This window comes from Colias croceus, chromosome 10 (genome assembly GCF_905220415.1).
Source record: "Colias croceus chromosome 10, ilColCroc2.1".
In the NCBI taxonomy this organism is placed as follows: Eukaryota; Metazoa; Arthropoda; class Insecta; order Lepidoptera; family Pieridae; genus Colias; species Colias croceus.
Genome location: NC_059546.1, coordinates 7176279 through 7202378, shown reverse-complemented (window position 1 = coordinate 7202378; position 26100 = coordinate 7176279). Strand labels below are relative to the sequence as shown.

The 26100-nt window shown below is 33.5% G+C and overlaps 1 protein-coding gene across 1 annotated transcript; it reads right to left on the bottom strand.

Annotated features, from left to right (window-relative positions):
- Nucleotides 1-727: 727 nt before the first annotated feature.
- On the bottom strand, nt 728-25907 carry LOC123694885 (NADP-dependent malic enzyme-like). The gene is made up of 12 exons (XM_045640490.1): nt 25736-25907; nt 19698-19875; nt 19237-19395; nt 18724-18905; nt 18277-18457; nt 14547-14675; nt 10523-10705; nt 9756-9978; nt 9054-9196; nt 7555-7725; nt 5154-5277; nt 728-3458 (listed from the first exon to the last, which is right to left on the bottom strand). Exons 1-12 carry the CDS (start codon nt 25762-25764, stop codon nt 3298-3300), a joined length of 1863 nt encoding a protein of 620 aa, XP_045496446.1. The 5' UTR covers nt 25765-25907; the 3' UTR covers nt 728-3297.
- Nucleotides 25908-26100: the final 193 nt, after the last annotated feature.

Genomic DNA, 26100 nt, shown 5'->3' with positions numbered 1-26100 from the left:
CCTCATTATAAATTAAATTGTTGGGCAATTTTATACGACTGTAAATTATAGAAAAAAACAGAAAGTAAAAATAGAAAAGCATGAGAAATTTTTTGGTTCGTTTTTCCGTTAACGTGACAAGGTTCCACGTATTTTTTCTTTATAGAATGTGTCATCGTGGTGTGGTGTCCTCTGTATCCTAGCGAAGGATTCTCTGCCTTTAACACATCTTCGCTATCAATAGTGCTTGACCACTTTTATGTGAAGTTGTTAAATGTTAAGAGCTAGCGCGCATGAGTAACTTTTGTCTCCGCAACTATTTTGTCTCTCCCATCCACTCTATGAGCTAGAAAGTGCGCGCACGTAGCGACGCAACTTCCTATTGAGTTGATGGGGAGACAAAATAGTTGCGGAGACAAAAGTTGCTCTAGCGCACTAGCTATAATAGTAATTAAGTGTCATTTTAATAGTTAAGTGGTGAGTGTAGGCGTGTATTAGATATAAGCTTCTTGGTGTAGGCACGCTTGACAATAAATTTAGGTATATTCTTATTTATTGATTAATTTTTCTTATCAGACAGGATTTCATAGATTCAATTTATATTTATACTGTACTTTGTGAGTACCATAGCTATTGCGAATCGTAAGGAACTTATTTCCCAATTTCGTGGTACTGCCAAATCAATGACATATAATTATTTTACACTGAAACAAAGCTGCAATAAAAGGATAAAAAATAACACACCATATACGTTTCGAACATATTTAATTAGTAACATCCATTCATAATCGTTTTAACAATTTACTACGAACATACAATAACTTTCTTTCATTCCAAACAAGTTACATTGGAGAGGAGCTAATGTTAATTGACCTAACTGCACTTAAGTAAAAACCCTGGTAACAAAACGAAGACAGGATAAATTGCGACACAAAACATTAGTCAAACATTGAAACAAAACACTTTGGGTTAGCATGACGTCTTAAAGCAGTATTACATCCAGTGTGGAAAAAAGACAGAGCTATATAGGTCGTCTAGCGTCATCTCCTTCACACACTAGAAGTTAAACTGATTTAAGACTGTAACAACCCTAGTTAGTTAAACCGTATTTCTACATCGTCACAGCAACATAATCACCACGTATCTTTAGATACAAGCTCTAATATAAATAACTTATTAAGACGTTTATTAGGAACCGGAATAACATTACAAAGGACTAATAGGTGCGTTAATTAATAAGTGTTGTTTTCTTGAACTTGTTTAAATTATGACGTATTTTTACGTTACTCTGTCCCTTTTTAACTGTCTAAATAGACATCTCGTAGAACGGGAGGTAAAACACTAAAATAACAAATATTAAATAATATACTCAGGTAATTTATTTTATGCGACAGAAAGGGAAGCATGTTTTTGATAATGCGAAACTGTATCAAAATGGCTCATTATGAAAATTCATATTGTTAAGAAATTTAAAACAACTTCTCAATAATACGAAATTTACCAAAACATAAACTTGAAATATATTGTGAATGTTATTTCGGTTCCTAATAGCACTATCTCTTTCGCTCTGCGAATATATTCGTCTCACTATTTCTTTAAATACTGAACACAATACTAAAATGATTCCGAGTCGAAACATATAGAAATATTTTAGTCATGATTGTCGCCTCACATCAATTATTGAGGTAGGTTCACAATTTTTCACTCTTTGAGTGGCAATTTTGCATGAGAATCGATTTAATCTCTTTATAACTGGTATATTTTCTTAGATTTAATAGAATAATATCATACATAGACCATATAATTTAAAATAATGCTGCGGTGACTAGACTTTGACATTAAATACATTCATTTAAACATATTATGATGAGCTGTTTATACACATATAATACGAAACCTTATCTTTATTAAAAACATTTATACTTAAAATAAAATAAATAAAAATAATAAAAGTCAAATGATAATACTCGTATAAATACCGGTTAAGTTTAACAAACTTAAAAATCGTACACAAAAATGTAAAAGCAACAACCGCAAGGAAATACAGTTTCATCGGGGGATACAACCTTCGTTTGCAATTAGAAAATATCAAGAATTCAGCGGAATCACACAAAAATATGATTAATAATAAATAGATAGTGCAAGAAAATTAGGAATTTTCGAGAAGAAGCATAAACAAGGCCACAATTTAATACTAACATCAATTTGAACATTGTCATAAGAAGCTACACTACAAACACACATATATTATATTATATCATATATTATACGACGTGACAGCTAACACTACATATAGGTAATAATAAATTAATAATTAATTTGTGAATACGTTTTACAGTCAATTCTTAAGTGCCCGCTCAAACAGCTTTCGGAACTAAATTTTCAGTAAGAAATCTATCGTTTATAATACTTATTTAATGTACATTGAACAATCTTAAACTGGGCTTTTAACGCTAGCGCGACTCTATATTTTTACAGACTATAAATAAATGCATCATTTTACAATATTGTTTAGCTGTATCTGATTGGGCATCTAAAAATTTAACTTGAGAATTTATTTAGCTGTCAAATAGATTCTAATACGGTTATAGTTTGAAATAGTGTACGTTATAGAGGTAATACTTTGTGTATAATGTTAAAAATGGACATATAATAATAATAATTAATAATACCTCATAGAAGGTGCGGAACATTGAATTATTTACCAATAATTATTTATCTAGTCATACAGCAGGCATCCTAATACACCACAACGTCAATAATATTAATTTTCGTAATTTTGTGAAGATTTGGTACATTTAACACACATAGGAAACTCGTTGTACACGCAAGTATAGTGAAAAGAAATTATATAGATGAATACATATTAATTTAAAATTTAACGATCTATTAACATTGTTCTACTTTATAGATTTAAATTTTCAAATAGTTAATTTTAAAGTCGATAATATATAATACGGTAAATATTCTTTCTAGAAATTGGGAGTTATTGTCTTTTGCCAATCTGACCGCCAGACTACGGCTTGAAAATACATTAGAAAGTATTCTATAACAATTCAATTTTATAATGACAATAATTAAGCTTCATTTTCAACGAATAAAAAAATTAACTCTAGATATTTTTGAAAATAAAAATAGACAAATACAGTGTACTAAATAAATTAAATATTCAATACAATTAATTTGTTTTTACTCCCAGAAAATACTCAACTCTAAACACACTTATACGTTGCGGTACAACTCTCTTGTGCTACCACCAATTTAGTAAAAGATCTATAAACTTTAAACGCGAAACAATCTAGACACTTTGAATAAGATCTAGATATTTTTGGGCACCGGTTGTATGGGTCTTACGTTGAATTTCTCTTCGGGCTTCCAATCCCAGACCACGGGCATAGAGCTTTCATAGTAGTAGTTATACATTTGATTCTCGACGTGCTTGGCTAAATTCTTCGGCTCGGGGTATACTGATGCGAGACCTGGAAAAACAAAAGTGTTAAAATTGTATTTTTTTAATATATTATGTGACATTCAAAAGTTATGTGGAATACCTATTTGGATTGAAATACCATCGACCGAATGCTATAAACTTCGTATTTTTATCATTATACATATTTTTCTTTTTCTTTCTGTACATAAAATGTTAGATTAGATAGGATAAGTGTAGTATTAAATACTGTTTTGGTAAGTCTGCAGGTCTAGCTAAATAATAATTGAAATCAACTTATATAAATGAAGAAAAAATAAGAAATACTTAAAGCCTTTTAATGAAAAATCAACCGTAAAGCAATGACAATACGAGCTGTTTTTCTACTAGTTGCACTTTACTCATCGCTATGACCCTATTACATTAACTACACCTTTAAAATCGACATGAATATTAAGTTTCAATTCCTACTCAATAAAAATTAATAATTACACATTATTTACGATGTATACCCAGTCAAATCTAGCAGACCTAACGTTATCATTATCAATGACTCAATAGCTCGGATATATCCGACCGTCGCACTCCGCAAAGCTAGGTGTCGGATAGTGCGGCCACTTGTAAGTGTCCGGTACCTGCGACTCATAATGGTAGTTGTATTGCATATTCAACCATAATTTAATTGCAATACGAGCTGTATTCCTACTTCACCCTTTCCCACAAAACACATGACCCAGGCCAATAACTACACTTGTATATCGACATGATTACCGATGCCTACGTGTATTAAATGGATTTTTACTCATTATATGTAAGTTAAATGAATAATTACACATTATTAACGATGAATACTCGCGAAATCCAGCAAAACTAACGTTATCAATGACTCAATGGCTCGGATATATCCGACCGTCGCACTCCGCATAGCTAGGTGTGGGATAGTGCGGCCACTTGTAAGTGTCCGGTACCTGCGACTCGTAATGGTAGTTGTATTGCATATTCAACCATAATATAATTGCAATACGAGCTATATTCCTACTTCACCCTTTCCCACAAAACGCATGACCCAGGCCAATAACTACACTTGTATATCGACATGATTACCGATGCCTACGTGTATTAAATGGATTTTTACTCATTATATGTAAGTCAAATGAATAATTACACATTATTAACGATGTATACTCGCAAAATCTAGCAAAACTAACGTTATCAATGACTCAATAGCTCGGATATATCCGACCGTCGCACTCCGCATAGCCAGGTGTCGGATAGTGCGGCCACTTGTAAGTGTCCGGTACCTGCGACTCGTAATGGTAGTTGTATTGCCGTTGCTTAATGTGCTTCGTGAAATCAGCTGGTTTCGGATAGAGATAGCCGATCCCTGATTTAATAATAATATTGATAACGGAAATGCTTAACAATTCCTATTTTAGACGGAATATAATCCTTTTTCTTATAGAAATTCAAACATTATATTGTTTGGTTCGTCATTCGTCATAAGAGATGGAATATTTTTACCACGGAACGTTACTTTCTACGTAGAAAAATCAGAAGAATGTAGTTGATTTTTTTCTCAAATCATGTCAAATAAATACCAATGAGCGATGTAGCTTTTATCTATTGGTTATATCATTAAATTTTCCATTAATGTCCTTATCAGTATAAGGAATCTGTCTTCCAATATTACATTAAATTAAACCATTTCGTAATAATAATGAAAAAAAACTATTCTAGTATTGCTTACCTTCATCATAAGCCATCTTAGCGACTTCAATAGCAATGGCGAGAGACACTTCTTTGACTTCAGACAACGAAGGGTAGATGCGGCCAATCGCCAAATCGGTTTCACTGACGTAGTTGGCTAGGGTCTGAAAATAAGATTATGATAAATAAATAAACTAAGTATTAGTACTTACACTACAAATATAATCTATACTAATATTATAAAGCTGAAGAGTTTGTTTGTTTGTACGTTTGTTTGTTTGTTTGTTTGAACGCGCTAATCTCGGGAACTACAGGTCCGATTTGAAAAATTCTTTCGGTTTTAGATAGCTCATTTATCGGGGAAGGCTATAGGCTATATATCATCACGCTACGACTAACAGGAGTGGAGCCACGGGGGTGAAACCGCGCGGAGCAGCTAGTACTACATATAAACACAGTCATTTGGGAATTTCAAATATCTTAACAATGTTAAATTGACTTCGTTGGAATTAAAGCCATAATATACATATTATTGAGGCAAAACATCAACAATCTTACGAGCTTCTAATATTATCTTCTCATATAATCTATACATATAATAAATCTGTAGAAGGGTCAATTCTGTACATTGAAAATATTGAAAAAATAACTAGCAGGGGGTGTTACTGGATCGATACCAAACCCAAATATGTGATTAAATAAATTTTTGTCTGTCTGTCTGTCTGTCTGTCTTTCTGTCTGTCTGTCTGCATGTGAAGGCATCACGTAAAAACTAACGGTTTGATTTCGATGAAACTTGGTATAATTATACCTTATTATCCTGGGCATAAAATAGGATACTTTTTATCCCGGAAAAATACGTAGAAAAAAAATAAATCTTAATTTTTCTTAATTTTTCCGCGCGGACGGAGTCGCGGGCGGAAGCTAGTATCAAGAATAAATAGACTGATCTTATCACAAGATTCCGAAATGTACATTTATTTATAAATCTTCAATATAACACGCGTGAATTTTATCAAGTCACGACAAGATCATGCGGTCAAATCTTATTACGTCAATAATACGTAGTTTTTCCGATTATTTTACATTTATTTGTAAACAGTAGTTATCAATAATAGATGAGGCGGTTTTCCCATATCTATATCAAGATAATAGATAAAGCAAATTTAGAACACCCGTTTTCATCATGTTCAATTTATTATTACGTCCTAAAAATATGTTTATATGTACGTATTTTTAACTACATTTTACGATTATTCGTAAAATTATAAACAAATATTAAATTTAAACTGCTTTTCAAGGAATAGTTAAGTAAGAAGCTATGTTATATTGAACCGATTTTAACATGAAAATCTCATTTTGCGGCATATTCTCTCTAAAAAAAATCTATTTAAGGGCCCTTAGTAGGTGAACACGGAAAAATGGACTGTTTTCTATGAGCTATAATTGAAAATATTGAGGTTTTTTCGCACTGAAATTTCTAATATGTATTTCAGAACGTATGTGTGATGGGATGACTGTTTCCAAAACACGATTGGAAAAATTTTGCTCGATAAAAAAATATTCTGAAGTTACCTCTAAAATATCATATAAATGCTCATTACAACCGTATTTTACGATAATAATTCGTATAAAATCACAAGTACATAGGCATTTACCTTCTCGATTTCGTGACTGTTTTAAATTTAGAAAATACTAACTATTTTCATTCACTTTTTGATAAAAATGTGAATGGCGCTTACGATTTTTAGTTTCGAGCACGTTGATTCCATACTAAACGCGGACCACCGCTTACCTCAGGCCCGAATAGCTGAATTTTCGCTGACCGCCTAACCCCCCTTAATGGTCAAGTGCACAGTCGTCAGCAATTTTTTTTTTTTTTTTTTTAATTTTACACGCATTTCTTTACAAAACTTAAATACCATTTATAGTAGAGCCATTTTAATAGGCAACATTTGACAGTTCAACAAAATTCAACAACGTAACCTAGTAACGACGACATAGAATAACATGATATTTCGTTTTGTTAGAACTGCACATTTGCTTAACTTTTTTCAATTACGATTACATATTTATAATAATAATGACCGATACAAGTAATTTTAAGATTTCATTTTACTGATAAACCATTCTAAACATAATAAACAATTTCTGAATTGAAGAACTGACGTCGCTACAATTTTGTGTCAATAAACCTTTTTTCTTTTTAAATACCAGAGATGTTACTCTAAAAATCGAAATCTGACATCTAGAATCGAATGCATTGATTACTTGTGAATAAAAATCTTCATAAATTAATAAATTCGATTGACAAATGTTTCAAGTCCGTATCGATTAATTCACTTTAATCGATGTTTTTAAGCAGGTTACCTCTCTTCGAAGATAAAATTGATAGACGTCAAATGTTGCCTATTAAATTGGCTCGACTATAGCTAACTTACCCTAGCAGCAGTAAGGAACATGGTCTCGGGTATATGATGTGTTGCTGTGGTTATAACTCCTAGAGCTATACCGGGGAAAATATATGAATTGTTCCCTTGCCCCGGGTGGAACTCCTTGCCGCCATACTGAACCGGAGGGAACGGAGATCCTGATGCGAAGATGCATTTACCCTGGAATTATAAAGGAAACTTTTTTATGTAATATATAAAAAAGGTGTTTTTAACCAAAATGTCGTGTCTCAATTCGATCTCATATTTTCTGTTTGTTTTGAACGGATTGTGATTTTTTTTTTTTAAGTAGATACTCTGATATTCATTTCTGATGAGATGAAAATAAAACCGTAATACAATATTTTACACTAAAAATAGAAAAATATATTTTAGTAGCGCTTCACTTCAGATGAGGAAACATAAACTACTGTGTACATAATTTGCCATTCCATCCAAGCAATTAACAATTTTAAAATTACCGTTTCTAAAATAATGATAACAAAAGAATACAGACTAGAAAATAACGGTAATTTGGTACTCGATATACAGTGTATAATTACATACAACAATCAAGGTTGTCTTGAACTAGACCTTGATAAAATCAATACGTTTCCGAAACATTTCATTTATTGTTCTTTTACATTTTTCTTCTATTTATGTTCAAATTATTCGATTGTTTTAAAATACTGATTATTAATTATATTCTAATTTAAATATGAAACGCTCGATAAATGATATATCACAGTATAAAGAACATTAAGGAAAAAACCCAAATAATTCATTTCAATAGCTGGTATAATTATACCAAATTTTTACGGTATGCATAATATCAAGGATCAAGGTCAAATACCGCTCGCCTATACAACTGCTATTCCTTTTCCTATTAGTATAATATACGTTCATTTAAAAAATGAACTAACGCAACAAGATATATTAACATTATTTTAATTTCTACACATCATTCATCCTTACTGTAGAGGCAATAAGGTTCACTTTTGCTTGGTAAAACTTGGTTAAGTAAAACGCACGTCTAATCTTGATAACGTTTATTTCGTTACTAACACAGACCAAGTAATATGGTTAGGTACTAATTTCTAAAGCTACTTACTAGCGGTCGCGCGTACACTTACTTATTATAAAAGTGCATCAAAAAAAACACAAATCATATTTATGTGTGTTATTCAATCACGCAAAATCAGATGATTAGATCTCTATAAAATTTAGAACAGATATATTATAATATTACTAGGTTTCGCCCGCGGCTTCGCCCGCGTATTCAAAGAAAACTCCGCATAGTACCCGTTCCCGTGGGATTTCCGGGATCACGTGATTTTCCCGGGATAATAATTAGCCTATGTCCTTTCTCGGGTAATAAAAATATCTCTATACCAAATTTCATGAAAATTGGTTCAGTAGTTTAGGCGTGATTGAGTATCAGACAGAGTTACTTTCGCATTTATAATATTAGTATGGATGGTCTACTCATCGTCGTCTTCTTTTATACTCACTTCAGTATAATCATAGGCGTCTTGAGCTGTGCACTCCGCTTTACTGGTTGGATTAGAGAGAGCGAATATGACGGGCCGCTCGATGTTTTTGGCCATTTGCTTCAACACGTTGGGAGTGAACGCACCACCCACCGTTGAACAGCCTGGAAAATAAATATTATGACGTTAAATGACGATTTACATTAAAAAAATTGTTTAATCTTCAAAACAAAATACAGTATAAGTATTTCGATTTTTTTGCAAATCCGTGTATCTTTTTGAAGTGAAACTTCTTAATCGGGGTTGGAAAAAAATTTAGTGTAACATTTTTTCGTTACGCGTGACATTTTTCCGTTACGCGCCATCTTTTTCTTATCCCTACCACGCGTGATTCGACGTATTTCTGTAAAGTTGCATATAGTAAATTATTTTTTGAAAAATAAGGTCATAAAGAAGTTTCACTTCTTACGTGTGTACATTAGGACACGCACACATTTTTTATTTTTTATTAATAAGTATTTTATACAGATGTGTTAGTAAATATCCAACATGATAGAAGATATACGTATTCTCTCATTTGAAAACACACAAATCATCATATCATCAACAAAATGTCAATCATTTGCAACGATAGAATCGGGAACACCTCCCTCCTGACACATAGCACTAACCCTTTAACTTCAAACCTGTATACATCACTTCTAAACACCGCACAACACTCACCAATAAGACAGCTCGGCTTGATCTTAGCGATACACGTCTCAAAGTCCTTCTCTGGTGCTATATTCTTGCCAAACGCTTTAGCATGTTCGGGAACACCTCCCTCCCGTTGTGTGGATAGAAGTCCATCAACGTCGAACATGTATACACGATCCCGGGCCTGTTGTAACGGTAGACCCTCTGCTACCATGGCGGCTACTGTGAGGTTTGCTATGCCGTTGGCAGCCTGTTTAAAGTATTAAGAATTAGATAAATGTGATGGAAATTGTGGAAAATAGGTAGTGACAAGACTCTTTTCTTTTAGTTATCTGGACAATAGGGCCTAATGAAGAGATCGTTTAAAACTATAAAGATAATTATTTGTAAGTCGAGCATCAAAAAGATCATAGTACATTTCTCAAAATATATACTTAAGAAAAACTACTATCGGTGGTTTTAGTGCATCATTACGTACTTCAAAGCTCGACAGCTGTTATTATGAATATGTATTGACAAAAATAAGTCTAAAAGCGGACTCATTTTTCCGGCTGCATATTGTTCGACATAACGTATGACCATGTGTCTGGTATGTTTATTTTTGTTGTTCTGTTTTCAGAGGAAATGAAATATCTTTTGAATCATGCACATCTTTATCCTTTCATTCTTAAATTAATATTTATTAAAATTTGCCTAGTATTTTCTTTATCCCTCATAATATTTCAAATACCTTTTTCTTTGAATAAAAAGATTTTCCTCTTTTCTAAATAATTAATTAATAAAAAACAACTCACAGATCCAGCACCCAAAAAGAAGTATATATTTTCGCTGAGTTTCCTCTTTGTGACTCTGACAGCCGCCATCAAACCCGCGACCGCCACACTCGCAGTACCTTGGATGTCATCATTGAACGTGCAGTACTTGTTGCGGTACTTCGCGAGCAAACGACCAGCGTTGCCAAGCGCAAAGTCCTCGAACTAGAGAAAAAATGTATTGGTTAAATCTTAATAATTATTTTATTATCTTTGCGCGTTGCTACATCATCATGCATGCATTTTGCACTCCTTTTTAATATTTTACAGAACAGCTTTAATATTTTGCAGTTCTGACCCGTTTCGCATAGTAGGTAATTTTTTTATAATAGTAATAACTCAGCCCCCGGAATCACAGACACAATAGAAAATCTATTGTGTCGTGGTCGGATCGGGCCGATCGGGGCACAGGGTTAAGTTATATTCTATCTGAATTATATTCATAAAATAAGATCAAAATTACAATGTACGTGGAAATTTCTACGTTACGTAAAGTGTAACAGCAAAATGTTGTTATATAACCAACCGTTTCACGTCACCTACAAATACATAGTTAAGACGTCCTCTATCTGGTTAAGACTGAATTCAGTTAAGAATACTGTGACGATTATTTGCCGTTTATTTTAAGAAGTAATTCGTGTGTCAATGGTAATGTCGTATATTTGCATACTAATAATGTGTGTACTCGTTATAACTCGAACCGCATTTAACAAATAGTTACGGATGTGTAATAATGGTTAATTTGTAAAACCATTAAACCCTGTTTGTCGTATACATGTCGTTTTCCGCTTTGCAATGGTGATTATAATCATACAAGCATTATATTATGAAAAGCTGGTGAAAATTTTGCAGCACTGGGAAAAACCATCAGATCGGGCATACTATAAAGTTTAGAATAGTTATGGAACCGTTTCAAATTCAATCGAAATAAAATATCTATCGGTGTAATTACACGGAAACCTCAACCCATAATTAAGGAAAATAAAACATTAAGAAAAAGGAATGCTTTTGTAAATGGTAATCGTTACTATCTTTACCTTGCAGTTTCATAATATCAAAACGTCTAACTAATTACGAGAGTGAAAAGAGCAGTCTATTTATAAATAAGAAGACGTTCGCTAAATAAATGATATAGATATAATAGAACATCTAGATTATGTCACAACGAGACACTGTGACCTAGAGTCTAGACTGATTCAGGAAGCATTGCGGTAGGTCGTTAGTAAACACTTTTTGTAGTAAATCTGTTTCATTCAATCATTGGTTCGTTATGCATGAGATGGCGCATAGCCGCAATTGAATTCAAGAACGATGAAAGGCAAATGAAGTTTATTAGATGATATTGATAGATATGTTACAGCAAAAATCTGTTTTCCTTTACAACTCGCTTACACTAGGTAGGTACTTAAAACCAGATTAACTCAATGCGTTTTCCCTAGTAAGAATTAGTTTTAACAATGGCATTTAGTTACAAATCATTGTTCGTTTTATTAGTTTATTTGGTACGATATATAACAAAAAAACTATTCATGCATACGACCACATAGGTTTTGTCTCATCTGGGTCAGATAGTTAATAATATGTTACGTTACACCAAAATGACAATTTTAGCATTGTAGGTATCATTTCCAGAGTGATAGATAGAGTACATTTATATCTCTCCCTCGCTTCCACTAGGGTCCTGTTAATGGGTGATATACGACGTTATTATACGTTGAAGGTTGGCCATTTATCATAAATGATACAAGCGTTCTTAATTTTCTTAACAGACCACAGCAAGGTAAGAATAAAACACAGTTAAAACCGTTCATATTCTAGTTAGTAATTTAGATATGAATGAAATTGAAGGACAGAGGACCTTTATAATTACGACATCCATACTAATATTATAAATGCGAAAGTAACTCTGACTGTCTGTCTGTTACTCAATCACGCCTTAACTACTGAACTAATTTGCATGAAATTCGGTATAGAGATATTTTGATACCCGAGAAAGGACATAGGCTACTTTTTACCCCGGGAAATAGGATAGGTTTTATCCCGGAAATCCCACGGGAACGAGAACTATGCGGTTTTTTTTTGACTGCGCGGGCGAAGCTGCGGGTGGAAAGCTATTACAATAAACGACAAAGTCCCGACGTTAAGTACGTGTGTCTCTACTCCCTATTTTTCCAACAATGCTCTAAATTCATTATTTATGTCAGAACAATTAAAAAGATAACTATGCATCCGACGTGTTAAAACATTTACAAAAATAAAAGTAACGCAAATTATAAAAAACGATATTAAAACAAAACATTTAACGTTCATACTTCATAGTAAAAATCAATACGAGCATCCATTCACAACGATAAGATAAAAATATAAAATACATTGCAGTGTTATAAATGATAGAGATAAATGTTATAATATTTTGATTACGTAAATTACTGCAAAAGATATCATATTCCTAAATAATCTTTAAACACGAGTACTAGTGATAACGACCGATTGCAGATTATTTTTATCTTGGTTTCTGTTTTGTTTATGTAATAAAATGTTTTAATAATAGCGTATCGGTCATTACTCGAGAACACGGGTATAGAAGAACGGATCAGGCAAATCCACATTGTTTAAAATCATATTATAGCTTAAGACAATTTTCGTATTAGTAGAATATAATACCTACTATAAAAAACATTATCTATACATTACACAATACACATATTATGTAGTACTATAATAAAGATTATAGACAGTTACTAGTAACTATATAGTACTCGATTGGTTTTATTGAATGAAGGTGTATCATGTATTATCATCATTATGACTTCATGCGTTTCTGATGTTTTATTCAGAACAATGTAAGTCGTCAGCACAACCTTGCATTGTTATTTCTACACAAATATTATAAAGAGGAAAACTTATTGTTTGTTTGTTTGATTGTAATGAATAGGCTCATAAACTACTGGACCGATTTTAAAAATTCTTTCACCATTCGAAAGCTATATTTTCCACGAGTAATATAGGATAGGTTTTATCCCATTTAAATTCCACGGAAACGGTAACTATGCGAGTTTTTCTTTGAAACCGCGGGCGGAGCCACCGGCGGAAAGCGAGATATATAAGATCTTTAAAAAGAAACTGAAATAACTACTGATACAAATTTAAAGGAACTCGTAAAATAAACAAACAAATAAAATTAAAAGCTTTCCAGGAAATTTTAACGAGTGCATTCACGATGAAAACGGATTCCAAAAAAATTATACATCAAGGAGTATTTATGGAGTACGAATTTACTCAAATCCTGAATACTTTTCTGAATAAACAATGGTTATTTGCGTACGTGAAACCGTTGAACCCAACTATAATTATTCTGAACAAGAATAATATGAATTATAATATTAATCATAATCTATTACTGTAAATGCAGTCAAACGATAATAATATTATCTATTAACAAAAGTATATAATATATTTCACGGTCAATCTGAATAATTAATTAGCGTACAGATACACTCAAGTTCAAACCAGAATTATATCTACGTAAAGATAATTAATTATTATAGTTGATATCGATAACATAAGTAAAAAATTTACATTTATATTAATATTAATTAACTGAATATTACTATCTTTCCACCAGCGGCTTCGCCCGTGTAGTCAAATGAAAACCCGCATTGTTTCCGTTCCCATGAGATTTCCGGGATAAAAATTGTCCTTCTTCAGGTATGAAGCTATATCTATACCAAATTCGAAGTAAATCCATGCAGTACTTTTGAGTTTAACCCTTGGTTTTTTGACTTGGGTATCTATCTTCGGTTTCACGCCCCAAGTAAGTCTTATTTAAAAAAAATATTTAAAGTACAGTTTTGTCTTTCCTACGATATAATTATATTTATAGAATATAGATTAGTAAATTACATGTTTTATCTATCCGGATACGTAAATATACCCAATGATTATCGCAGTGTAATGGAACTTTTTAAAATGATTATTTATAAATTATAATTATTACTAATCTAACCTGTAGTAAAGTATTCTGTCCGTATCTCTGAACGCACGCTTCCATGAATTCGTCGATAAACTCATCGTACTCCTTTCCTCTCACCCTCCTTTGACGCAGGCCGATGTACAGAGGATCTTCTAGTAAATCCTATAAAAAAAACACGTGAAAACCAATTTTAAACTACTCTTTCGTTATTCATTGATGCACAACGAAGCCATATTATAAACAATCTTTAAACAGTAACATATCGCCATACGAGAAAGACACAAATAGTCTATCTACAAACATCACAACACCAACAAATTAAAATCTTTTAAATTATAAGGGCGCGTATTCCATCGAACACTCGCTCTTCGTGACGTGCGTGCTATTTTGTACCTACTCTGTATTGAATGTAGGTTCAAAATTGCACGAAGGGCGCTGTAAGCAAACGATCGCGCGCGAAGTTTATGCTGTTTTTAGAGTCACCCGAAAGGATTCAGAGGTTCATACAATTTGGCAGCCTGCGGTCAGCGTGACGCTAAAACAAGCCTAACAGTTGTCTATAGATTATGTCTATAGATTATGTCTATAGATTATGTCTATAGATTATGTCTATAGATTATGTCTATAGATTATTTAAGTGAAACTTCTTTATTGGGGTTGGAAAAAAATTTAGTATAACATTTTTTTGTTACGCGTGACATTTTTCCGTTACGCGCCATCATTTTCTTATCCCTACCACGCGTGATTCGACGAATTTCTGTAAAGTTGCATATAGTAAATTATTTTTTGAAAAATAAGGTCATAAAGTTTCACTTCTTACGTTTGTACACTAGAGCACGCACACATTTTTTTAAACTGATTAAGTATAAAAAATGTTAAAGTGAACCAATTTTGAATTATCTATTTCCAAATAAATTTTTGGCATACCTATTATCGTAATTGGGCTATAAAATAAAATATTTTGGCTTATTGTCGTTCAGGTTTTGTTTATCCTGAAAGTACTCTGAGCTCTGACGTTATTTTTTATAAAACACTATGCCGAGATTACCTTCGATTAAAAAAAACTATCAACAAAAAAAATATAATTTTACGTTGTCGTGCACGAAATCTAAACTTTATCTTTCCAAAACCGTGATAATCTTTGAATAATTTGCTAAAATCATTGCAATATTTAACTCTTAAAAAAACAAAAAATCACATTGATTTTTACCGCGAATGGAATACGCGCTCTTTATTTTTGAAAGCGACAGATCACCGCACATTAACTAAAGATTTAAAATCTGGTTTATCTATACCCTCAGTTCGATAACAAAAGTAACATTTAATACATTAGAAGCGGTCGCATGCGGGCAATATAAATCTTGATTGCACGAACAAAGCGAATCTAACGTATCCAGTCCCGCTATATTATGTGAAATTTGAATGTTCGGAACGATTTTCTAATGTTTAAATTAAACTTTGCTATATTGCCTTAATCCGACCAATCAAATTGCCGTAAACATTAATTAAATTATAATATTTTTAGGACTATTTCTACACATTTAATACCACATTTATACACAATCGTTGTCATACGTCGTAAGTGCCGTCGCGAACCACTGTTCCAATCTCGGACTCGGAGTGAAATATTTTGACATTCGCATACGAACATGGAGGACGTGAAAATAGTCGCCGAGCGCTAACTGCCAGCGTAAGTCGCAAGTCGAAACGCGCTGCGGATATCGAGTGCAATGTTTACATATTATGCGCGATCGGTATTCGCATCGCCATTCGCCTCGCGATTCGCACGAATGTCACACATCATCAGCCCATATAATATGTTCATATATTCCTCCGATGAGGGTTCAAGCCGTAATCCGCCACGCTGGCCAAGTGTAGATTGGCATATGTCCTGACGATGTTTTCCTTCAGAGTTCGCCATTTCAAGCAGTGGTGATGTTATCCACATGCGCATATAAATCGAAAAATCAATTGAACAGCTATTACTAAAATATTTAAAACGTGACCGACTAGAATCAGTATTACGTAACTACCTGTTCTTAGTACTCATTGAAGTAGATACTATGTAGTTCGAGAATCGATTTTGTAATATAAGACGAAATATGTACGTTTTAAATATTGTTACCTATATTCTTGTATTTCGGAAATACAAAATCCTGTGACTCAAACCGTTCTAGATACGTGTAACGTAATGTGTTTGTATAAGCAATCTGGGGGCACGGTAGTGCCCCCGCCAAGACGAGCCAAGCGATCAAGCGACGGGCACTACCTACCTTTTCTCGAAGCGCTTCGACGTTTTTTTGAACCCTCATAACTTGGGTTTGGATTATGCTAGATCAACAAAATTTTCGGGATATATTGTCAATAGCGGACTTATTGAATATATTAAGTTTTAATGACATTAGCTTTTATACTTCAGATTTTATTTATATCTAAAAAACGCTAATTTCGTCACTGACTCACTGATGATCATCAAAATTCTTATGGTATTTCCTAATGTCCTAGAAAGCTGAAATTTTGTATGTAAGCTAGTATTAGCACACAAACAACAAAAAAATTATAAAACTTGTAACTTTCATCCCCCATCCCCTTAAACTAGGGGATGGGAGTTTGTATAAGACCTGTAATTTTAAATTAAATTTTGATGACGCTAGAGGTCTAATCTAATAATCTAAAACTTGGTTCCCCTAGATATATATAGATATATATATGTTTGTTAAAAAAAATTAGAAGTTTAATCGACATATAAAATTTTGTTACAAACAACTTACAAAAAGAAATGAAATCCCACCAAAAACATTTTCATGTAAAATGTTGCCAAGACGAGCCCATATGACTCGCACTGTCAAAAAGTTATCAGATCTCATGTAGAGCCAAGCTTCTAACACTACACGCCCTAACTCTACAAGGCCTAACTTCACAAACTCTACACCTTAGTCAAAATATGTGGCTTGGCCGTTCGTTACTACAAGAACTATTGTATAACACAAAAGTTATGAACAGTGAATTAATTTTTCACCTTACGCCGATGTGAATGTAGCGAAATGGCCAAGCCACATATTTTGACTAAGGTGTAGAGTTTGTGAAGTTAGGCCTTGTAGAGTTAGGGCGTGTAGTGTTAGAAGCTTGGCTCTACATGAGATCTGATAACTTTTTGACAGTGCGAGTCATATGGGCTCGTCTTGGCAACATTTTACATGAAAATGTTTTTGGTGGGATTCAATTTTACATTTCAATGTTATTTTTGAACACGAAAAACACCCTCCTATAGCAATAGCCTTATACAGTCTAAATGAATATTTAACAAGTGATAACTGCGTTAAAAACAACCGACTTCAAACTTGCACTTGCAACATTTACAAATACAGACAAAAGTGCTCATAAAATAAAAACTACTGGGCCTATCCGAATAAAATTTTATGGGACCAATTCGTCACCATCCCGCATCGAAAAAAAATAATCACGTAAATCGGTTCAGAAACCTCGGAGTAATCGGTAAAAAACATACCGGCCGAATTGATAACCTCCTCCTTTTTTTTGAAGCCGGTTAATAACATTCACCTTACAAACAAAGGCACACCTCAAGAGATATAAAACAGTATGTTAAATATATTGATCCAACCACTTCAAGGTGCATTTGCATTAAATAGGTATTTACTATTTACATATGCATAGTACAGTACCGAACCAGAACCAGTCTTATTGAATCAGAAATTGAATAACATGGAAAACTGACCAATATATTATACGTATTATAATTTACCTGATTATCAGTACCGACATCCAAAGTGATGGGCAAACATTGATGGGGCTTGATTCCAGCTAAGGCCGTGTACAGAGACAGCTTCCCCACCGGAATACCCATACCATACGCGCCCAAGTCACCGAGACCCAAGATCCTTTCGCCGTCAGTAAAGACTATAGCTCTTACGTCTGGTTCAGGCCTAAAAGAATACGTAATATAGTGAATTTGCACTTATGAGGCACATTTTTTCTAACCACCAATTAATTAAACATTTGACAGGCGCGTAACAATACACTATTTTTAGCTGTTTCGACGTCACGTGTTGTGTAGTTCAACAATTGTTTCTCACACAAATTGACTTATTTGTCACGCGATAGAACTATATTATCTTGACTTTACAAATGATCAAATACTTTGTACATAATCTTCAAATAAATAACAGAACAATATAGTTTTATCACTTACCAGTTCTTAAGGATATTGAACACATGTCCCTTGTCATTGATGGTGATGAAGAGACCTCTAGGCCTTCTGTAAATGAGACCGAACCTCTGACAAGCGAGTCCTACGGTGGGAGTGTACACTATGGGCAGATACTTCTCAACATTTTCCGACAGAAGACGGAAAAACAGTTTTTCATTCCTGTCCTGCAAGAATTGAATGGAAAAATAAAATTGGTCTCTACAATAATGTTTAGAATATCATTTTAATAACGTATATAGCTAGCTAGTTTGCCTGCACATTGAAAATATAAATACATTTCAATTTAGTTCAAGTACACATTATTAAATTTAAACTTTCGTAATCCTTTCCACTATTAGCAATGCAAATAGCTGACTAAATTAGAGCTCAGTCAAAGAGAATAGACACTATTAGACATCATGCACCTAACTTTCACTTAGTATAGACCGAAATATTAGGCAATACACTTAGGTAAGATATCATTAAATCAATGGTACCTTTATGCTGTCTAGTCACCTGTAACTCAACGAGGTAGAGGTATTTGTTGAGATTGTCCTCGTATCTGTCTATCGATATCCTGCAAATATCCAGCTGTTCCTCCTGGGTTTTGAACTTTGCAGCCAAGAGACCATGAATGCCGAGGGCTTGGCGCTCCTCTAGCGTAAATGCTAGTCCCTAAAAATCACAATTACCTATACATTCGATATCCACATTCTTGTGTATAAATAAACACTTCAATATTTCACAGTTACCAAGTAAATTGCTGTATTAATGAACCATGACCTAGCAATTCAAATTATAATGTCCGATTGCCAATGGCCAGTATGCCTGTTAACAAATTGAACGTTTGCCAACTAGCTGGGTGCAAGTGCAACTCATAATAATTGACACGAAACATTAAGTAAGTAAGTAGCGAATTCCGAACTTTATAAACGATTGGAAATAGGTTATATTATAATATGAGTATGAAACTGTACCTTGTTCAGGCGGGGATCTCTCAAATGGTCAATACCTCTTATCATATTCGGACAGACGATATCGCCGGTTACTTCGTGATAGTTCCGGCATTGTGACAATGATGGTTCTAGGAACACTGGACATTTGGTCAGTGCATACGCGAGAGCCCGATTCGGGCCTATAGCGTTTGAACAGCATCTATAACAATGTCAATTTCATCGTGATAAGAAGGCTAAGGTAAGATTATATCTTAGTAACTAGATTTCCGCCCGCGGCTTCGCCCGCGTTTGCAAAGGAAAACCCGCATAGTTCCCGTTTCCGTGGGATTTCCGGGATAAAAACTATCCTATGTGTTAATCCAAGTTACCCTCTATATGTGTGCTAAATATCATTGTAATCGGTTCAGTAGTTTTTACGTGAAAGAGTAACAAACATCCATACATCCATACAAACTTTCGCATTTATAATATTAGTAGGATAGTAACTAGGATAATTTCAAAAGTTTACTGCAAATCAAATTCAAGGTCATGAATTACTATACTTATTAGAAGAATAGCTATCACAACCATTTTATACCTAAGTAGTTTACTTTTCTAAGGAAATCCTGTGTATAACACTGTAAACGTGTATGAGTAGATAACTATGCTTCCCTCAAGGATATTGTTTTCCAAAAAAATTTTCGCAAAGATTGCTACATTTTCACTTTCAGAATAAGTACACGACGCCGATAAAGAGTGGGTTAAATTAGGAAACTCTAGATTCTAGAATAACCAACCTAAGATTTTACACGTTTATCGTATTATCGTACTTTAAAATACCAACGTAGGTACGATTTATTATGATGCACGTTTGATAAGTGTCTCAATGACTATTTATACACAACACGCTGTTATCGACCTTTAATAATATTGTTGCATTATTATCGCCAGTCAATTGATGATTGATCGTTTAATTATACCTATTGCGATTACATTAGGTACATATTATCAAAAGACGCATTGAAATTATCAATTACGTCAAAGTTGATAAATTACATAAAACGAGTGTAAGTGACTCAAATGTAAATGTTGGCTGATAACTTAGAGCAACAATACAATTCGTAACGTTAAAGTATAAATGAATCAGCACAGTTATGGTCATTTTAAACAACAACGTACCTATGAGTGGAAAGATGATCAAACTACATAAGAGTACCTAAGTAGGTACCTATATCGTCACAGTGAATTGTTTCGTGAAAAAGGACGATAGAGCAACTAGGTAGCAACTATGACTAACGATGAACGAACTAGGTAGGATTCTATCCAATATTTTAGTGTAACCTATTGTAAGGGCCCAAAGTACTGGTTATAAAGTCAGTAACAAAAAATAACAAACAACTTTTGAATAAGAGTTTATTATATTCATTTGCATTGCTGTTATGTTACACGAGGTTATTATTTGTCTCTCCCACCATATCACATATGGGCTATTATGAAAGTGCGCGCACGTAGCGACGCAACTTCCTATAGAGTTGATGGGAGAGACAAAATAGTTGCGGAGACAAAAGTTGCTCTTGCGCGCTAGCTCTGTATTACGGTAAGAGCGGGCGCGCACGAGCAACTTAGTTGTCCAGCAACTATTTTGTCTCTGTCGCTGTCTCCTCGCAAAGTTTTGAACGATGCGCACACGAAAGCGACAGCAACGCAACTTTTTCTTTAAAATTTTCTGCATTTATCAACATGGATTTCGAAGAGACGGTTGTTGTCTGTGCTCTTGTCCTTAGAAACCGAAGACGGCAGCGAAAAAGGCAATATTGGGTGCACCCATTATGGAGTGAGAGACTGACATTGGGGAAATTCCATACAATGTTTTTAAAATTGAGAACATTTCCAAAAAATTTTTTTAGTAATTAATAATATCGATATCAATCTTTTTTATTTTTTACTTTTCCGTTTTTGAAGTCGGTTGTTTTTAACGAAGTTATTTTTATTTAATACTTTTTAGTGTATTTTTCAACACGAATCAAACGAGCCCAAACTCGATAAAGTTGAGTCAATATATTATTACTAAGTTCCTATGGCCACCTTCCGATTCCATCATCAAATCAGCTCTATGTCATGATAATGTTTCATCGCTATCCAATTTACATACGTATACAAAATTTCAGTTCAATCGGTTACCTGGAAATGAATCAAAGTTACTTGCTACATTTCAATTAAGTCATCGAGATCAGACAAAAATGCTCACAAAATAAAAACTACTGGGCTTATCCGAATAAATTTTATGGGACCAATCCCACACCATTCTGCATCAAACAAAAAAAGAGTCACGTAAATCAGTTCAGAAACCTCGGAGTAATCGGTGTACATACATAAAAAAAATATACCGGCCGAATTGATAACCTACGAGAATAAATACGTTGACATAAATACGTATTATCGCTACGCCGGTTACGCGGCATTCGGCAACTGGCCGGCGGCCGCCGACAGGCAACATTTTTGTCGCCGTGCGCGCACTTGCATTGAAACCAATAGATAGGGCGACAGTTGCGTCGCGGGCTTGTCTCCGAACCCGCGGACAAAAAAGTCTCCCGAGAGTTGCGTCGCTACGTACGCGCACTTTGATACTAGCCCATGGCTGGAGAGACAAAATAGTTGCGGAGACAAAATAGTTGCGGAGACAAAGTTGCTCGTGCGCGCTAGCTCTAAACAGAATAACATTACTGTGCTAATATGGAAAAGAGGAAGGATTTGAATGTTTTGATTGAATTGAATAGGCTCCGAAACTACTGAACAATTTGAAAAATGCTTTCACCAGCGGAAAGTAGAGCCGGGACAAGAAGATAATAATACGAAATAATCTAAATACCTACCTAATTGATCATCATTTTAAATAAGTGTACCGTTATTAGTTCAAAATTATAATCTGACGAATCTACATTGCTCTTTGTGGACTAACAAAAATAATATCAGTGCATACCTAGGTATAATATAGAGCATGCCTAGTGCCTACCTAGTTAAAGTAGCCAAAAAGAATATAAATTTAACCTATATACGGCGAAGCGTAGCCCTTCAAGCGAAGAGTGAACCGGTACCTACTAGGGAAGCGCGTACCATCTTAGACCGCATCTCAGCTTTCCATCAGGCGAGATTGTGGTCAAGCGCTTCCCTATCCTAAGTAAAAAAAAAATATACGGATATAGTTACCACAAAGGGACAGAATCGCAAATGAGAATTTAATTGTGGAACACGAATAAGATGGTATAAAAATTATGAATTTTGCACAATAACAATTTAAGTCGGAATCCTTATTTAAAAAAAAAAACATGCATTCATAATCGTCCGTAAATAGGAACGTACACATATTAGTGGTATACCTAAGCAATATAAATTGACTCGAATCGTTCATTTGGAACTTCGTAGGTATCTTGAATGAGGAAAAAGGTACCTCTTGATTTCCTCTTGATATTATAACTGAGATAAATGGAACCTATCCCCTTGAAATTAAAACTATATAATAGGTTAAATAAGAATTAAAGTAAAAGGTTTATTAGAATAAGTTTAGAAATAGGTTGCGGGCGGGTAAATGCGGGTTAGGCTATGGTCCGAAAAATTGATTTGATTTACGCATTTTTATACAAACCATGGTACCTAGGTACCTACCTACTAAGCATTTGGTCAATAATTTATCCTTAACAAAAACTGTAAAACGATACACTGTAGAATGCTAAACTAGGTACAGTAATAAAGTGGAAATATCACATCATCAAGGGGCAATCTGGTTTAGTCACGACTTTTTCGTCGTTATTTAAATTACGTCACCGCCTCATTTATAAATTGGCACAAGAGTCGTCTTAAAAATGAGTCAAATTTTTGCACTGTACTAAAAGTCGTTTATCTTTAATTTTCAATTAACTGGCTACCTATACAGTATACAGTTTTAAATGTTTAACAAGCTACTCCACTCCACATCACTTTTGGACCTATTTTTCATCATTGTGTATTAAAAGCTACCTACCTATGAAGGTATGTACATATTATATGATCTATAATCTATATTGATATAAGTGAATTGATTTTAACACTACATTTTTTTTTTTTTTTTTGCTATGTCGATACCTATGATAACTGAAATTTAATACTATTTATATAATTTAATTTAAGGCGACTACACCACCGAAACTAGCGCCCCCCCAACATTTTATTTTTTTACTCCTAAACCAGATCAAATTTAAAAAATCTAGCTCGGTACTTTGCTAGTATATTACTTGTAGTATTTTTGGTATTACTTTTCATTATTTTGCATTCGGTAAATTAGGAGAACTTTTGATTACCGCCAAAAGTGGCCACTTTTGGCGGTAATCAAAAGTTCTCTAGAATAATGAACAGTTAGAATAGTGAAAAGTAATACCAAAAATACTACAAGTAATATACTAGCAAAGTACCGAGCTAGATTTTTTAAATTTGATCTGGTTAAGGAGTAAAAAAATAAAATGTTCGGTGGCGCTAGTTTCGGTGGTGTAGGCCTCTTAATATTAGTTCTTAAAAAAAATTTGCTTGATTTATAGCATAGATTAGGCTATGAACAAATTGGACAATAAGCACAAGAATTTAAAATAAAAAGGATGTTTGCTATGTAGAAAGACATCAAAATCCTGTTTCCATAATAATTTTAACATAAACATCATGTCAGAAGGATCAACACTGAACATTAAGCACTTAAACAATTCTACAATTTGTTTAAATTGAGACAACAATTTGCTATATAAGAAGTATTCAAATTTCAAGGAATAATTCAAAATAGTCATACCAGATATCCAAAAGTAGAAGATGCTCAAACTCAAAAATAAAGTTAGCTCTATTTTTAATAAATTTTTTAGCATATCAAATTTATTCAAAATACCTATTTCAATTAGTTTCAAAGTAGGTAGGTACCTACTCTAAAATCCAATTTTCAGATTTTCTGTTTTATGTTAAAGAAATCATTTTTTTCTTAAAAGTTAAAACTATTATCTATAAATAGAGATACCTAAGTCAATTTCATAAGGTAATGATGTTGGTAAACAATGAAAAAGTGTTAGCTATTTTTGTACCAGCTTATTATTTTGAGGTACATTAGCAGTGATGTTGCCAAGTCTCAACAAATGGGACATGCCAAAAATAATGTAGGTAGGTACATGGAATTTTTATTGCTAAACAATAACAAGAAAACAATGTATCATAATGTTTAATACACAGTATCATAATAATTATATACTATAATCTTAATAATTATTCATTATCATCAAATACTATTGAGCCTGACTAAATTATTAAATGTATTATTAAATTTTGTTTTAAACTATTCAAATAAGATATTTAATTTATTATTTACTAGCTGCTCCGCGCGGTTTCACCCCCTAGCTCCACCCCTGTTGGTCGTAGCACAATGATATATAGCCTATAACCTTCCTGGATAAATGGGCTATCCAACACCGAAAGAATTTTTCAAATCGGACCAGTAGTTCCCGAGATTAGCGCGTTCAAACAAACAAACTCTTCAGCTTTATAATATTAGTATAGATTATTGTGTGCAGAATTCTTCGTTCGTCTAAACTGTACTTTATTTCTTCACGGTTAATATACCGGATATTTAATAAAATATTATAATCGAACAATTACAAACAAGAGACGTGGAAATATAAGCGACGTAGGTACAACCGTGTTTCGGCAGGATCAATATCGAAATGAGTTTCCATTGGCCCAATACAATTAGCCTAATCTTAACAAAAATATCGTTTTATTATAATCTAAGAATCTCTGAGAATGATATTTTATTAAACCTATGAACCACTTATTACAAAATAATTAATACATGTTATTTTTTAGATTCAAAACAAGCCTTTCACACGTTCCTAGGTTCCAATGTTTTGAAAGTTACAAATCACCTGATATATATTTTTAATAAAATATAATTACCTATATTATGTACAATGAAACTTACTTTTTTAAAAAACCAAAATATTAAATGCATTTACAAATTGGGAAAAACACAGGTCACGTTAAGTAAACTCCCAAAATAAATGAAAAATGATACTCACAGCAAAGATCTGGGGATGTACGAAAACATTTTCAGAAAATAATTTTCATCTAATATACACTAAATCACAAATTAAACTTTCACTGACTTTTTGTAAATTTTTAAATTATTTTATCGTCCTCCATGTGTAGCAGTTTGGAGCACAGGTTTGGAGCTTCGTCTGCCCGTCTATAGACTATAGCCACAGAGCAAGTAAACTAGGTATAGCACAGAGTCACAGACTATAGAAGTACTGGTTAAGACCGAGTTGGCGAGTTGACGGCAATGTTGACGGCAAGAACACGCAAGAACCACAGAGCAATTATTAATACTCTAAGTGCCCTTACGCACTAGCGGTTAACCGCGGGGGCAGCTAACCGCTTATAT

Bases quoted from the DNA above. Each gene is read 5' to 3' on its own strand.
- LOC123694885 (XM_045640490.1), bottom strand. From the start codon at position 25,764: ATGTTTTCGTACATCCCCAGATCTTTGCT. The intron at 5,278-7,554 runs GTAAGTTAGCTA...TCTTATTTTCAG, and splicing joins TGTTCCTTACTGCTGCTAGG to ACCCTAGCCAACTACGTCAG. The intron at 3,459-5,153 runs GTAAGCAATACT...TTGTTTTTCCAG, and splicing joins TAAGATGGCTTATGATGAAG to GTCTCGCATCAGTATACCCC.